The sequence below is a fragment of the Aplidium turbinatum genome, chromosome 1 (genome assembly GCF_918807975.1).
Source record: "Aplidium turbinatum chromosome 1, kaAplTurb1.1, whole genome shotgun sequence".
Lineage (NCBI taxonomy): Eukaryota > Metazoa > Chordata > Ascidiacea > Aplousobranchia > Polyclinidae > Aplidium > Aplidium turbinatum.
Window position 1 is genome coordinate 53,938,771 of NC_137472.1, and position 17,151 is coordinate 53,955,921.

Below are 17,151 nucleotides of genomic sequence, written 5' to 3' on the forward strand. Positions count from 1 at the left end.
GGGAGCTTTTGCTGACTAGGATACTTTGAAACTGAGAAACATTCACAGAAGCCCTACGATTTGTTCCAAGAACCCATTTAGCATAACATTTCATTTGTACATTGATTCAACGTCTGAATACATTATCTTAAAAATGCAACGTATCGTAGGGCTTCTGTGAATGTTTCTCAGTTTCAACGTATCCTAGTCAGCAAAAGCACCCTTTTCTACACGATTTCAACGTTTAGCGACGTTAAAACGATAGGCCACACATTTGGTTAGCCTTTTCATTCTGTTACTACAATGTAAAAATGAACTGTTAGACTAACTGGGTTCTTGGAACAAATTTTTGCTGGTCGGTATAACTAGGCTACGGTAGCCTACCCGATAATTTCCTTTCAATCTAAGCTGTAGGAGTGTAGGTCACACATTTGTTGATCCAAACTAATTATTTTAACCATAGGCGCCTAAGCCGTGGGGGGCAGGCCCCCACGCATATTTCCGCGTGGGAGCAACTTTTTATGCGGCATTGATACATAAAACAATAGATGAACTAGCGATCGGCAGCAGGAAAACATTTTTAAATACAAACCGCAACAGCTTCGCAGTAAATAATCACTAGAACGAGTAGCGATGCTACAATCCCACCCCAGACAAAAAAATCTGTCATTTTTACGTTGATTTAACGTCTGCAGACGTTGAATCAATGTAAAAATGACTGATTTTGCTGCCTGTGACATAGCAAAAATCTACCATTTTGCGTCGATTCAATGTCATCAGATGTTGAATGCACCCAAAAACAACATAATACGCAGCGTGCGTTTAGCTTAATGCGCTTGCAAACAGCCTCCTGTCGCTTTCGAAAGTCGAAACCTCTGCAGAGAATTGTCGCGGCAGTGAATCGGTTGCTGTGAAAATGAACTTGAAGTCTCGGCCCGAGGTTACCACTAACCAACGTAACAAGGGCTGGTACAAACCGCATTGCGCACAGTCGCACAAGCGGCATAATCAACACAACAACGGACTCGCGCAAACTGCATGGCGCACACACGTCCGTTGCCATAGAAACCCGATCAAAGGCGGGGAATATGCGCATCTTTTGTTTCATCTGCAACACGAAAACGGGCGTATTACAGCGAATTGAAACTTGAAAGCTGGTCAGCCATAAGTTGCGATATTGTAGTGAAAAGGGAGCAATGTCAAGTCGAAAACTTAATCCAACGTCTCCCTGTAACTATTTTTCAAGGGCTGTTTATCGGATGTCAGCAACTTTTAAATTTATTAAAGGTGACGTGCTGTTGAATTGATGTAAACATGAATGATTTTGCTTTCAACAGGTATATTTTCAAGCATATGATCAAGTTAGTATTTTCATTCCATTTACAGTATACCTTTTAGTAAACCTTTTCGTCTCTTGTTTCATGCTAATAAATCTAGTTCATTGCTAAACTTTATGTTGCGCTTAGCTTAAAGAGTCGCAGTCCATCAACCGCTAGCCAACGCAGACGCATAGCATGTGTTTTGGTCGAGCTTTGTTTATAATAATTAACGGTAGGTCGAACGTAGCGATAACTCCGAGCCTGGCAATAAAAGCAATCCTAGTGTGACGACATAATTACGTCATCCATCTGCGTGACATTTCGCTGAATTTACGTTGCTGCTGATGAAACACGCTTTCGCCCCCACGGCCAAAAAAATAGTTAGGCGCCTATAATTTTAACTATTCAAAAGTACTAACTTATAGACATAAACATTATTTTTTTTGTAACATTTTCTTTGTTTTATTTTTCCTTCATATCTTAAATTTTTTTTGAAGGTGATGCAACCTTGCCAAATTTCTTTCAACTCAATAACTTACTTCAGTCACAAGCACGTTTTAACGTTCGCGTTTTGTCGCTTCTACCTTTTTCTACACCTTTGCTATGTTGACGTGAATTGTCGCTTCTACCTTTGCTATGTTGACGTGTATTGTTTTTCATATGATGGTCAGAAATAAAAACAACTGAACTGACATGACGAATTTTAATTTAATTAATAGTTCAAACATTTTATTTTTATTCCTTTCTGCACGATTTCAACGTTTAGCGACGTTAAAACGATGTAAAAACGGCAATTGCAATTAGGCTACGGTACCCGATAATTTCCTTATAAAAATTTAAAAAACTCGCCGAATAGGGCACTCGCCGAAAAGGGCTCTCGCCGAATAGGGAACTCGCCGAATCGGACTAGTCGAATCGGACTCGCCGAATCGGACTCGCCGAAACGGGCCATTCCGAATTTTAACAGTTGGTAACAACTCTTGTGAAAATGGATTTACGGTACCCATATACAGCCAACAAATCGGTCTACTATACACTGGTTCGACGTTTTCAGATGTTGAATTAATGTCAAACAGATTGTTTGTTGACTGGCCTATTGGGCACTTACAGCCACTATCGCTTTGCTTCCCAAGTGGAGCGCCCGGGACCTGTGCCACACACAATGCTGTCGCATACGATCGCGTTATTTTTTTGAGGGGTTTCATTTGCTTGTTATTTAGCATTGATTTAAGATTAATCTGAAGTCGGTGATGTGTTGTTTTACTTTGAAGTTGTGAAGTATTTTACTGCTGGTTGTTGTCACTAAATCATCCGCATTTCAATGCTTTTTCAACTGTACTTCGAACTTGCTTTAATGCTGTATATATAGCAAAGCTGAAAAAGAAATTCTCAATGACGTTTAGTTCCATTAGAAACGTAAAGAAGTTTGCTGACTGACAAGACTTGAGCAGACGTCGTGCGTGAGCAATGAACATGTGTAATTACTGTACTATGAATTGAAATTGTTTCATGGTTATACGTATTTCGATTGATTTTCAAGTAATTTTGTGTCAAAAGCACAATATGTGCACAAAATAATTGTCTTCTGCACAATAACAATATGTTTGGTGGGGTGTCAACAAAGCTCATTTGTTAACGAAAATCTATAGGACCGAGCGGAAGTATCATTGACTTGTTCCTATTGGTCGTTTGTAGCAAGCTGTGACTTACAAGAATTTAAGCTTGAATGTTAGGTATCTTCTAGAAAAATAATTAAAATTGTTGTGGAAGAATCGAGCCATTATCTTGTAGTAATCAACTGTGCTTGTTCGTATAGGATCACAGAGGACCAATCTGGCGTTGTAGAAGATCGCATTTTGACTTTTCATATTTTAAAGCGGGTTATATTAGTCCAGCCTACACTAAGGCGCTGCGTTTTAAGAGGAAAAGATCTATCTTGCCTTGGCCTACTGCAGCTCTAGTGGTTAGTATGTCGTGCAGGCAACAGTATAAAAATAACGTAACCTACGATAACAATTTGCATCAATCTTGGAGAACACGTCAAATGTTTCACTTGGCGCAAGAACGTATGTTGTCTGTATGGCGATGAATAATTCACATTGTATGTAAGAAATATCCAGTTAACAGTAGGTTCTATAATGCTTTTCCATGTTTAAAACAACAATGACCAATTCTGCCTGGACTTGAATAAGATTTTCAGTTGCAATGCGTTTGGTTTCTAATAATGTTGAGTATTTTTTATATTAAAATCCAAAGTTCGATAAGAACTTGATAATGTGATCGTATATTGTGTTGTCTGGTTGTGCATACGAAAATGTATCCGCAGGTTAAGTAGTTACATGTACTTATAAAATGGGAAAGCTAACAAGCTTCTATGTCGCGTTTAACGACAATGCCAATTCTATATACTACCCGGGACAAGTTATTTCTGGATCTCTATTTGTTGTGCTCAGTGCTCCTATGGATATGCGAGGTAAGTGAATATTATACTCCTCTCAATATCTACACTACTGATCCTTTAGTTGTGCATACAAATACACATCCATGGTAGCAACCATAGCGATCTTCAACGTGGCGACCATATATGGCTAACATTTTAGAGGAATACATTTTCGTCTTGAAGTAGATTATCTACGCTGTGGACGCAATTGCAAAGACTTTGTCAACCTTGTTCTACGTTTATTTAAATTTTGTTCGAAACCGCTATTTCGTTGTGATGTTCTTATTCACGCTTTTCTTTTTTTTCACGTAACTTTGTTATACAAATAGAAATAGTGTTGACCAAACGTTTGTTTTTTATCATTCAGCAATTAAGATAAAGTTCCATGGACAAGCTTATGTGCATTGGAGTGAAAGCCATGGCTCCGGGAAGAACAGGAGAACTCGACATTATAGCGCAAGAGAGACATATTTTGATCAAAACATTTACGTTTTTGGGAAAGGTAGTTTGATATTTATGACGAGGTCCAGTTTTGTTGTTTTAATTATTATTGTGCCCATGTGTGGTTAATGACTCGAATTGTATTGGCAACGTAAACACTAACGTATGTTATTATTTTTTTGTGTTAAAGTTTTGTCCAAGATAGCACACAAATGCTTTACATTCCCTGTATCTACAAACTTCATCCATAACTTGGAATTAACAACATTTTGTGCCTTTTTCTTACAACTTGGTATTTGAAATTGAATGAGGCTGTTTACCAGGCATTTAGTTCAATAACATGATATGTTCTTCTGGGTAGAAGAAGAACGTATTACATTACAGTACTGTATTGAACTTGGTACTTGTTGCTTTTTTTAGATCGAAAGTTCAGCTTTTAGTGGACTGCTTGCTAAGTTATTTGTGCTACGATTGCTGGGCATTTTTACAGGGCATCGCTCCATTTGACGAAACATTATTTTCTATAGGTTCGGGTGGACACACGGAAGAAGCCAAGCAAATCCCTGTTGGCCAAAACGTTTATCCATTCAGTTTCCAGCTTCCGACAAACCTACCATCTTCATTTGAAGGTGAACAATGAGCACAGAAGTAAACTGTGCCAACCCATAATTGTTATCGGAGACTTTTCGCTGCAGCGAAGCAAGTCTTTAGACTCTAGATATTAAAGATTATGACAACATTTTCCGTCCAAACTACTTTCTGTATAATGTTGAGTTTTTGACAATACTCGGTGAGCTTATCAATCTTCCCATAATTGACTCATCATTCTACGTCCCGATTTTGCAACGTAACGTAAAAACTTAACGTAACGCACCTACATCGATGTTCATTGTTCAATTGGAGGAATTGTTGCTGGAAATCTGCTCATTGTTGGAGAAATGCTCCTGGCTTACACCGAGTAATTCCTCTTTATGTTATTGCCCCTTTATGCCCCTTATTGCCCCTGAGTATCCCTTTTATGTTATTGCCCCTTTAGCTTATTGCCCCTTTTCATTGATACAACGCTGATGACGTTAAACCTATGTAAGAAGAACCACTATTTCTAGTTCTAAGTGAGAAGTTTTACCTGACATCATCATTGCATCCTTTGAGGAATTGAAGCGCTCAATGAATTGTGCATGTTTATTTTATATTGTTCATCACTTCCCTGCATCAACCTCTTATATTTTGAGACAATAGCTTGTTTGCTAATTTTTATGGTCTTGAAAAGTTTCCGAAATTATTTGTTCCCCTTGATACAAGTGAACCGGCGTTGGTATATTTACGTTTGTGGACTGAGTAAGGTGGCCAATTGGCCATGAAGAACTTTTTGCGATTGACTGTGCAAAGAATATATGATAAAGCTTTGGTAGAGAGTTCACTTTGTTGAACCATAGACAAAACAAGGTAACTTTAGCTCGTCGTCGTTCGTATGAAGCAGAAAGTTTGTGGTCAGCCGAATGGAAGGACTTGGAGCCAACTTTTCGTCAAGTCATCTAGTGTACGGAGGCCTGTTATTCCATTGGGAGGGAATAGATGGGACACCCAATCTAAAAACTTTAGCTAGTTTAACATAATGGATTACACACAAAAATACATAACATAATTGAAATAAATTCTAACGTTTTCGACACGTACTTGTGTCTTCATGAGGAATTACAAATCTGCAATATACGTAAAATGAAAATTATAAGAGAAATCTGACTATGCACTATAATTGTAACGACACTCCAAACTGAAAAGCACAAACTTAGGAAGTGATTCAAGAATGATTACGAGTAAATAACACAGTAGGAAACAGATCACATGAAGTGTAAAATACAAGCATGTGACAACAATTAGAACATACACAGAAGGAAAGACGAGCCACAGACAAATAATTGCCTGCTCAGAGACGGATTGTTACGTTTGATTCTTGAGGCTTCCATGATCTTGGTCTGGAATTCAGATCTGCCTCGAGAGATGATTTTGAACTGATCAATCGAAGCATTATCAGTGCACGTTACACAAGAGACGATGTGCTCTTTGCACTTTTAGTTATTAAATTTGTGTTTAGGTCCCCGGCCTTCGTCAACAAATGTCTAGTTGACATACCAATGTATCTATGTCTGTTTTGCGTCACGCAAACAACTACAGTAAATTTATACACAACATTTGAAGAAAGAGCGAAGAGGGTAAACGACTTCAGTTGAAAATATTGGTGCACTTGGAACGTTATATACAGGATAAATGTCGCACGAAAATTTCTTTTTTACCAGTTTAGCTAGATGTTTTGCAAACCTAAAGAATATATGTTTAGTAAGGCTACTAAAACGCAAAACGATTTGAAAGATTCCTGAGCGATACAGGTGACTGATATTGCCGATCATTTCGAAACATGCTGACGATCATACCTTACCAAGTTGTTTGTTTTACAGGTGGCATTGGCCATGTCAGATACTTCATCAAAGCCTCAATCGACAAACCATGGAAGTTTGACCACAACACAAAAGTAGCATTCACAGTTCTTGACATGGTCGATCTCAATCAGGATCCTAATGCGAGGGTATAATATGCTATTAATTTGCACTTTGTTGTGCATTTTATTGTATATATGACAACGTAACATTTTCTGAGATGTTTTTACTTTTTTTGCTGTCTCTTAATGATATAAAAGCTTTTTGTTGCCTTGGGGAAGCAGTAGCAAATGAGAAAAAATAAGTTGAAAAACGCTAAATCAGACTGTTATTAAAAAATTAACATCACAGTGTAGATTCTAACGATCTGGTTTAGCCTGATGCTGCGAGTACGTTGTGGCAATATCGAATAGCACCAATATCATCATAGCACATGACTAGGGAACTGTGTTCCGAAAGCTAGTGCAATTCGATGTTGCCACAACGTACTCGCAGCATCAGGCTAAAACAGATCGTTAGAATCTACACTGTGAAGTAAGCAACGATCATGCTGCTAAAAGCGAAACTCAATCAATTGCAAAAAATTAACAGTCTGACTAAAATTTTCGAAATCAAGTTGTCTTTTTTTTCAACATATGATGATGTTAAAACCTATTGTGTCATCTGGGAAAAAGAGTAAAGAAGGCGAAGAAATATAATTTTTAGAAAAAATCATTTAAACAGTCGCCCAAAGTTGACAAAATCTGGAAATTTCTGCAAAATGTGACAAATCAGGCCGTATCTTTAGATAGCCATGTATTAATGTATTCTGTTTTCTTGATTAACATCTTACCAGCGCTTTCTGTGTTCTTTATATACAGTAGTGTTGCTAATTTCAAGAATGTCCCCCAGTAGCTCAGTTCCTCAAGCGCCCGACTTCAAGTGCAGGACAAACAAGCAGGATCCAGCAATGCTTATTCGGCTCTCGGGGTGTGCGCTTGAGCAACACATTTTAAGGACTGCTCCTCATTGAGCGGTACCTAGTGGATGGAATAATTTACAGGCAACACTTCAACAATTGCAAAGTTCACTCTGTCAATCTCTGTAACCGGCCCTGCGTCAGTGGTTCAAAGCTTCTACAAGTATGCAAAACTACCAGGAATAACCTATCAAGGCTCTGTCAGTCCAAAGATAGAGATTCAAACCCAAGAATGTACTTCATTTCATATCTTGGTATTTTACATTCATCAAGTGCTGGCATTTGCACAACAATCTAATCTCTTGGCGTAAGCTTGACCTGCTGAGGTTGAGATGACTTAGTTTTATAACTACGGTATTTGTAGGCTGAGCTAGACCGCAACAAGCAATTTTTCCATAGATAATCTATTACCTTATTGATGAAAAAATACTAGGTTGGTAAAAAACATAAGGTTTGTCCATGTTTTTGCAACTGAGTTATTCAAAATTATTTTCAACAGTTGCCGGTGTCAAACAATGATTCGAAAACATTATGCTGTCTCTGTTGTGCCAGTGGACCTATTCAGGCACAAGTTCATCTTGACAAATCCGGTTATGTACCTGGGGAGTTTATAATGGTCAATGGAAGTGTTGACAATGCCAGGTAAATGAGTTCTTTCACTTTGTTTTTAAGCGGATAAGCAATTTAACCGAAATTCTGGGAATAGGCCAAAAAGGCGCCACACACAAGTGCCAACGCCGGAATCTGAAAACTTCATGCATGGATGGTCATAATCAGTTATTTTCGTTTTGTTTAACCTTGTGTTTGTTTGAATATAGACTATACAAATTTTTAATTGGTGTATCTACTTTGCATCATTAAATCTTCCTTCAATAACGTCTAGCATTAAAGTTATATTTTTCAGTTCGTCTGACATGCCCAGCACCAAGGCTTCACTCATACAGCAAGTCACGTTTCGAGCCACAAGCAAGTCACGTACGGTCACAAACAAAATGGCCACCATTGATGGACCAGGCTGCATGAGAGGGCAGTCGATTGAATGGAGGAATGAAAGACTACAGGTCTTGCTTATCTTTCGTAACAAATGTTTGTGCATTTTTGTTTCTTTACTATCAAAATACATGGTATGATTCGAATAAGCTAAGTATTCTTTTTCCACCCGTAAATTAAAATTTGATCAAGACAGAGCCAAGCCAATTTCTTGTCAATGTATTTATGATTTGATCTTGCGGGTTTTGGTTTCCTCTTAGTGAGTTGGAATTACTTTTATCGTAGCCTACTGCTGGTTAGCGGGCAAATAATCTCTAGGAATTCTTTGGAAAACGAAATACCTGCTTAACCGAAGTACTAGTAACCGAAACACCTGATTACGACCGATATGTTTGTTTTCATTCACACCCGTGTTACATTGGTCCTGAACTAAACGCCTTTTTTCCTATTTAGATTCCAGCACTTCCACCATCCTTGCTTCGGTTCTGCAACATAATCATCATCAACTACACGTTGGAGGTCAGTGAACAGCGACTGTTTGAATCGGCCGTGAACATAGTTTAGTGTTAAATGCTCTTTGTTGTTTTATTTGTTAAAACCACAATTCAACATAATTATGGCTCATAGAGAAGCCAGATCCAAATTACATATTTAGTGAAAAGAAAGAGCTCTAGAAAGAAAATTACAATGCAAAGTCACATTTCACAAATATTTTAGACTGAAATAATTTAAGATGCTTAAGTTGTTATATGATAAAACTTTAACAGTAGACTACTTGGAATTTGCTGTTCGGTGAAGGGTATTTCGCTTTCACTTGTAAGGAAATATGAGGTAAGTTTTCGATTCAAGAGTTCAAACTGTTACGTATCCTTCTACAGTTTTGCGTGGTTGTACCGAGCGGTAGCCTCAACCTTCGAGTTAACGCCCCGATCACATTGGGCTCCATTCCTCTGCAAGGACCATCCCCTTATAATGCGGCACCCCCCGATGTCACTGCACCCCCAATCGCACCAACGGCTCCACCAATGGCCGCCCCTCCACCAGCGATGCCCCAACCAGGCGATCAACCTCCTGTTTACCAACGTAAGAAAATGTATTATTTTTTATTATCAAAATTAAAATTATATGTTGTATCAACGTGCAAGAATTACCTTTGAAACACATCCTCACCAACTTCCCCCGTGAATCTTCCTGTGACGACAACGACTTTACCATTACCGACAATGTTCGTAGCCTGCTCCGACACTGGCGTGACAAGCTATGAATGAGCAAGAAATACTTGAAGGATTTTAGTCTTTTTAATGCAATGTAAATGTAATGCAACCACTTGTCGCAACACAACAGACAGATGGAAGCAAAAATAAAAAAACTGCCCATTTCTCGAATCAACTGCTCAATTTGTAATGAAACAAACGATTTTGTTTTTAACGAGTTTAAAATTATTTTATTTTCGTTGATAGCTCCTCCTCCATCTTACGCGTCTGTAGCTGGTGGAGGTGTGAGCATCAGAGATGAAGATGATAATGATCATCTGATGGGGCAGACATCCTTCTCTCCTCAGTATGCTTACTACGATTGGAGTCAATCTGCTTTCACATACTCAAAGTGAAGATCAAATTGAAAAGCGTTTATGACGGACTTTGCTATCCGTTTAACAAACAGTTACCAACTAAACCATACTAATTGTGTGTAAAATGATATCTTATTATTGTGTAAAAAAAAGTTACTTACTCAAATATACTCGTTTTATAAAATTATAATTTATCTGTTAACACTCGATGTTGCTATTAGGCTTTGTATGGGACAATCGTTACGTCTTTTGTAGTAGAAAATATATTTTATAACTGCATGTCTCTTAGTAGGCTATATATTTTTTGTATATTTACTTTCACTTGTTTTTACTGAAACAACTTTCACCAATGAATTGCGTACCTGTAATAAGTGTTGAGTTCTGATCAAGTGGTCGTGAAAAGGCATTTTGCGTGTAAATATCTACCCTTTTGCATCATTCAAAACTAAGCTGGTTTCGTGGTAACGAAGTCAAGTTTTTATTTTGTTAAATTCTCTGTAATTGTTTTTGTCATTCTGTACATCATATCTTTAATTTTGTTCGTAGAATTCAATATGAAAGTTCATGTACGTAGTGACCAGTAACCCTATCGGCTTCATGGGCATCATTGCTGATGTGGTCTTTAGTGAACCAAGTTGAGCTCATGTTTTGCACCAATGTTCCCAGTTGTGTGGTGTTTTTTGGTGCCTGATTAATTTATTTTGAAAAATAGATAGATATATATTTGCACTTTCACACACCTACGCTTTCCAAGAAAGGGCCCATTCAAGCGCCCACGATGACTGAAGTGACTGCTATTGTCACTCGTTCTGATGTACAATTTTTAAACTAGTCGTATTTTTTGCTGTCACTTCTATAAACAGAAGCGATTATTGACTGAGCTAGTAGAAAGTCATCCCAGGCTAGCGATAGCAAGAAGACATCCTTTTGTCTGGAAATGGTTTATTGGTTCCAAAACGTATTTGTATATGAAACAAGCTACCCTTGGTGCTTTTCCAAGCTGCGTATTTTCTTTTATTGGTTGCCGCTAGCGGGCTGGTAAAAGGCCTACGTCTGCTTGGACTAACACAATACTTGCTAAACGTTTGAAGGCATGTCTTGCTGAGTTCTTTAGGCATAGACATCAAGCTTCTGATTGGGTAGAGGAGTGGTACTTATACAATTATACAATGGAGTAATATGCCACAGTAGTATAATAATGCTGCAGTATATGGTATATAGTATAACACATTTCGTGCGATGCGTGCATCAAAATCCAACGTTTAGCCTTCTACCACACTGTCAACAAGTCAGCGCCTTTCTCAAAACTTTACCTTTCGTTGCTCCGTAGCTTGCTTGTATGACTTGATATGCAATAACGTATGAACGTTTTGATCTTTCTAAAACAATGGCAGCAATAATGAGTATGCTACCTTCCGTTTATGCTTTTATACGTGTCATGACGTAATCTTGTTTTGTTTTTAATACTTTGGTGTCGCATTGCGAAGTCACGTTATATATTGCCTTGGTTTCTTCATTTTTAACCAAATAATATTGCATTGAATATTTTCTACCTAACATTTTAGTCTCGTCAACATTTTTGAAATTGTGAAGAAAGGGGCGTTCTTCCCGGCTATCAGCACAAGGCTGAGCACTCACTAGTACAGCGAGCAGTTGCGATTCGCTAACCATAACGGTGTAGCTTCCACGCTAGCCATTCAGACCATCCAATCAACAATATGTTTCTCGGCAGCCGATTTGTAGCAAGAATTGACAGCGATAGACACCGTGTTTCGCCCATGAGGCTGGGCTCGTCAGTATCGCACCACTAGGTGTTAAACTGTTTTATACGCATCAACAGCGCACGGGTACAAATAATTGACACGGCGAGAGAGCACAAACAAACATAGCCAGGTCTAAGACTTTCATTTTTTTTTCTTCACGCAACGCTCAGAGTTCAAGATGGATACCACTACATCTTGCAGGTTTACAATTTTCCATATAAAATGGATTTGTTTCCTGTCTCATCATTAGTGCGTCCGCTCCGGGAGCCGTCCACACACCCAAACACTCAGCAGGCACACCATACTTACATGGAAGATACCTACCAGGGAGGCGAGGGACTCACTACGACCGAAGGGACCCACCGCGGTAGATGGTAATCTGTGGATGTAAATGTTTGGTTAGGGGCTGCCTCAAGCTGATCTGCCTGTCTCGACTTTCCTCTTGCTGATCTTGGAGCAGACTAGGAGATGGCGGGTCAAGCATGAGAACTAGCGCGTTTTGGTAGATAATTCATTTTTTAATTTTATTTGAGTTTGTGTGTGTGTATCTTCTTGTTGCCCGCTTGAAGAAGGGCACCTGTTTGGAGAAAACGGGCCACTGCAGTCTGACATCTCATTTGGCGGAGATGCCAGAGAGGAGCGGCCAGATGGAGGGTAGCTTTCGCTGACCCCAGAGTCATCTTGGAATGGGCCGCTGCAATCCTGTCATCCCAGGGCGAGTGGGACGACGGAGAGGGACAGTTGAAGATCCCCCGCTGCAATCACTCTTTCGGCATCAGGCCGTTGCAGATGAGTGAGAGGGACGGGTTAAAGGTGGGTTGTTACGCCCTTGGCTGTCTAAACTTCTTCAAAGATGATCTACGACCGTACTGTGCTAGTGAGACCCACCGCTGCAATCAGTCATCCCTACCACCGAGGACGACTGAGAGGGCGGTTGAAGAGAGGGTCTCGACTGGTTCTTCTTTCTTCTGACCGTAGGAGGAGGTTTAGAAGGAGTAGAAATGTCAGCTGACAAAGGAATGTTATGCTTTTGTGTTATGTCTTTCGTTTTTGTCATGATGACCGACAGGGCTTGAATGGTGGACCGTTTTGTGTCCTGTATGTATGTGTCGCCTATGTCCAGAGATATCTTCTTTTGGATGATGGTGTGTTTGGCGACATTCATCATGGTCAAAAGAATCGGGTTGTTCTTATGTCCGTCAGGGATTTGGTTGTAGAGGATCATGTCCTTTGTTATTTCCATGTCTTCGTTGGTTAGGTCAAGGTATTGTTGTTTCAGGCGCTCCCATATTCTTAGCGCAAAGGAGCACTTGGTGAGGACGTGGGCCACATTGTCTTCTGGTTTTCTGCAGAATTTGCAATTTGTTGTTCTGTCGGAGTGTATTGATCTATTAAAATCTCCCCATTTGTATCCACCATGTGCAATCCGAAAGGACATGGAGGATAGGTGAGGTGGAAGGAGGAATTTGATTTCTTTATTTCTTAGAAGAATTTCGTTCCATGGAATCTTCTTTCCGTTTTGGTCAATCTTGTTAGTCTTCTTTTCATTTTGCGTTTTCAGATTGAGGTAGATGTTTTTATAGGAAGTATTTTCCCAGTCGTGTTTCAAGCCTTTGAGTTTGCAAAAGGACTTGAAGATGTACGCATACATTTCGTTTGGAATTGGGGCATGCGAAATGCTGTTGGAGAACAGATGAGGATTAATGTGTCTCATTCTGTAGCTCAAATTGAACATGGCCCATTCGTGCCAGATTTCGGTGGCGTCTTCTAGTGGGAAGAGGTGCCGAATTCTGTCTATGCGACTAGTTTGGAATTTTGATTGGATGTCCACCATGTTGATGCCTCCATCTTTGACAGGAGGAAATGTCTTGCTTTTCTGGAGCTGTTCAAATGGCGAAGGATACCAGAGGAAGTCGAAGAGGATTTTGTTTAGTTCTTTGATGTGTTGTTTCGTTGGCATCAGCACTCTACTGAGATGCAAAGTGACGGGTACCAAGAGAGTGTTGATGATGGAAATCTGTCCATAGAGGGAGAGTCTTCGTGGTTTGTGGATGTTGGCGATCGTTTGAGTTTTCCTGATGGCGGTCTGCCAGTTCATCTTGTCGAGTTCTGTTTTGTTTGTTCCTAGCCAGATGCCCAGGATCTTGACGTTGTTCAAGATCGCAGCTTCTGGAAAGAGCTGCTGAGCTCTTTGGGCCAGGTCCGATTTGGACGCCAGGATCTGGGTCTTTCCCTGGTTCACTTTCTGGCCGGACATCGTCTGGTACAGTAGATGGCTAGTTCTCTGTTGATTTCTTTGAGAGATGGAATGTCTCTTGTGATGAATGTAGTGTCGTCCACATATTGCTGGATTTTGATTGTCAGCTTGGAAAAGCGAAAACCGTTGATAAGATGGTTTTTCTCTATGCGACGGGTCAACACGTCGGCACAGATTATGAAATAGAGCTTGCTGAGGGGACAACCTTGTCGAATGCCCCTTTTGACGTTGATTCGTTTTGTTAAAGCTCCATTGATTTCTATTTTGCTTTTTGTTTTGTGTACACCAAAGACAGGTAATTCACCATTATTGGTTTTACTTCGAGTTTCTTCAGGATTCCATAGAGGAAGGAGTGACTAACTCTATCAAATGCCTTTTCAAAGTCGGTTATCATGATGTACAAGTCCCTGTGTTATGTTTGAGATGCTTCCAGGGCAGCTTGTATGTTCATAGTGACATGCTCTATTCTTCGGTTTGGCAGTCCACATTTCTGATTCGGACAAATCAGGTTTGTGATCATGGGTGTGAGTCTGTTGGAGAGGATTTTACTCAAGATCTTGTAGTCTGTGTTGAGCAGAGAGATCGGTCTCCAGTTTTTGAGCTTTTCTTTTTCACCTTTTTTAAAGATTAACTTCACTTTTGCTTCTCTCATTGAGGGAGTCATCGTTTTTCTCAAGTAGCAATTTGTAAGCATCTCTAGAATGTCGTGTTTCAGGAAGTGCCAGCATTTTTGGTAGAATAATGAGCCGAGACCATCTGATCCAGGTGCAGAATCCTTGTTAAGAGAATCGATGGCGGTTTTTACTTCTTTTAGACTGATCAGCTGTTCCGCTTGTTCAGCTGCGTCTTCCTCAATTTTGGCCTCTCCAAGAATGTTCAGGTAGTTGTCTTGTTCTTGAGGGTTGATGTCGTCTTCCACACCCCATAGGGAGTGATAGAAGCTGTGTACTTCTTTAAGAATGTCTTCTTTTTTGGTTAGAGTTGTGTTGTTTGTGCTATGCATCTCAGTGATAGAGCTACTTTTACAATTTTTTTCTTCTGCTTTGAAGAAGCTTTTGGAGGACTCTTCATCGCTTGTTGGAGTTGTTCTGGATCTGATTTGAGATCCGATTGCTTTGTAATCGTAGAAATTTTGGATTTTCTCCAAGAATTCCGGTCGACGTTCTTCCAAGACGTGGTTTGGATGAGCGTTCAGAGTGAGGAGCATATAATGATGAGCTGTTTTATTTTGATCAACGACGCACGAGTACAAAATAATTGACACGGCGAGAAGAACACAATAAACATAGCCAGGTCAGAGACTTTAAAGAACCGGCCTGCCACGCCCCGTGGAGGCGGGGAGCGGCGTGATTATGGGGTGGCGATGCACCCGGAAGGAAGTCCACCAACTTAGGTCGCGGGGGCCAGGCTGGGGAGTCTAGGTACCTGTGGAAGGAAAGTGTGGATCGAGAATTTTGTGCGACTTGTCCGCAAAAGTTAGAATGGCGGAACGGGCCAAGGAGACGGGTTTAGCTTTCTCGATGCCCCTGAATGTCATGGATAAACCGGTCCCAGAGATTTGTACCCATGTTTTAAAACCAACTTCATACATTCACCCGAACCTCCAACCCTCTGGGTTGATGAATGACTTTACAGATTGGTTGCTAAGTCCCTTGGAAAAAATTAAAAACAAAATTAAAAAACTTTATTCTTCACTCCTTAAATTCACTGAAGGTCAATCGTCGTTGAAACAATTCGCACGGCAATTCAAAGCCGTTCCAAACCGGTAAGGACATAATGAAAAGTCGTTTCTCTCAGCTTTAAAAAATGAAGCAATCAAAATTATTGAAAACAACTCTGAAACAAAAGTCCGGATGGTTCTAAGATGTCTTCTGGAACGGAATGATATTGAACAAGAATTTCCATTTTCTTTGAATACTGAAAATAATCTACCAGGAACAAATAGTCTCGAACTCTTTGAAAGAATGAAAACAAGAATTTTTGAAAATTTTGTAAAATCTTTACAAGAAGGAAGTGGATGGAAACTCGATTATCTTAAAAATGAAGATAACCAATGTTTCAAATTGTCTGTTACTCGGGGATTGAACCCAGTAGAAAAACATGGAAAACGAATCTTCAAAGACCTTCAAAAACAGTCTGAACAACTCGATTTCTCTAGAATTTTCTTCCCGGTTTCTTTGAAGGACATTTCAAGGTTTAAATCTCGAAACAATGACATCTTAGTCAACGTTCTCGGATTTGAGCGTGTTTTTTACCCTTTACGAACTTACAAAGGTTCTGAACGAAAACATAAAATAAACTTGTTCTCCTTCACCAACGAAAGTGGAACCCATCATTATTGTCTGATTAAAAGCCTCAGTAGATTGTTGTCAACAGTGAGCTCTAAACAAAAGTGTCAACAACATTTCTGTCTGAGATGTCTCAACTCTTTCCATTTTGAGGGATTACTTAAAAAACACAAAGAACTATGTAACACTAAAAATCCAGTTAAAATTGTGCTCTCGTAGAAAGGTAACAACATTCTCAAATTCAAAAACGTTAATCACTGCATGAAAGTTCCGTTTGTTGTCTATGTTGATTTTGAGTCATTCGTTGAAAAAATCGATACTTGTCAACCAACCCCAACCCAAAGTTACACAAATTAATTCTAAAAACGCACACATGTTTTGACAACGCACTTTTTGAACCTAAACTAGTCAATTTCACAAAAAAAATCAGCAGACCAGAATGTAGCCCAAATATTTGTTGAACGACGAGAAAAAGATGTGACTGATATCTTCCAACAGTTTAAATTCCCAAAAAAGATGATTTTTACTACCAAAGACAAACAACAGTTTGAAAAAATCGAAGAGTGTCATATCTGTCGAAGCCCTTTCAATTCCAACGACAACAAAGTAAGAGATCATTGCCACCTTTCATGGAAATTTCGAGGAGCTGCACACAACGAATCTAACCTTAAGTTCAAAGTCCCTAAATTTATACCTGTTTTATTTCACAAT

General features: G+C 39.5%; 1 protein-coding gene across 1 annotated transcript; it reads left to right on the top strand.

Annotated features, from left to right (window-relative positions):
• The first annotated feature begins 6 nt into the window (after positions 1-6).
• Positions 7-11,713, top strand: LOC145783022 (arrestin domain-containing protein 3-like). Its single transcript, XM_082594789.1, has 9 exons — positions 7-3,771; positions 4,106-4,240; positions 4,707-4,808; positions 6,636-6,763; positions 8,072-8,214; positions 8,477-8,633; positions 9,016-9,081; positions 9,441-9,645; positions 10,023-11,713. Exons 1-9 carry the CDS (start codon positions 3,651-3,653, stop codon positions 10,169-10,171), a joined length of 1,206 nt encoding a protein of 401 aa, XP_082450915.1. The 5' UTR covers positions 7-3,650; the 3' UTR covers positions 10,172-11,713.
• Positions 11,714-17,151: the final 5,438 nt, after the last annotated feature.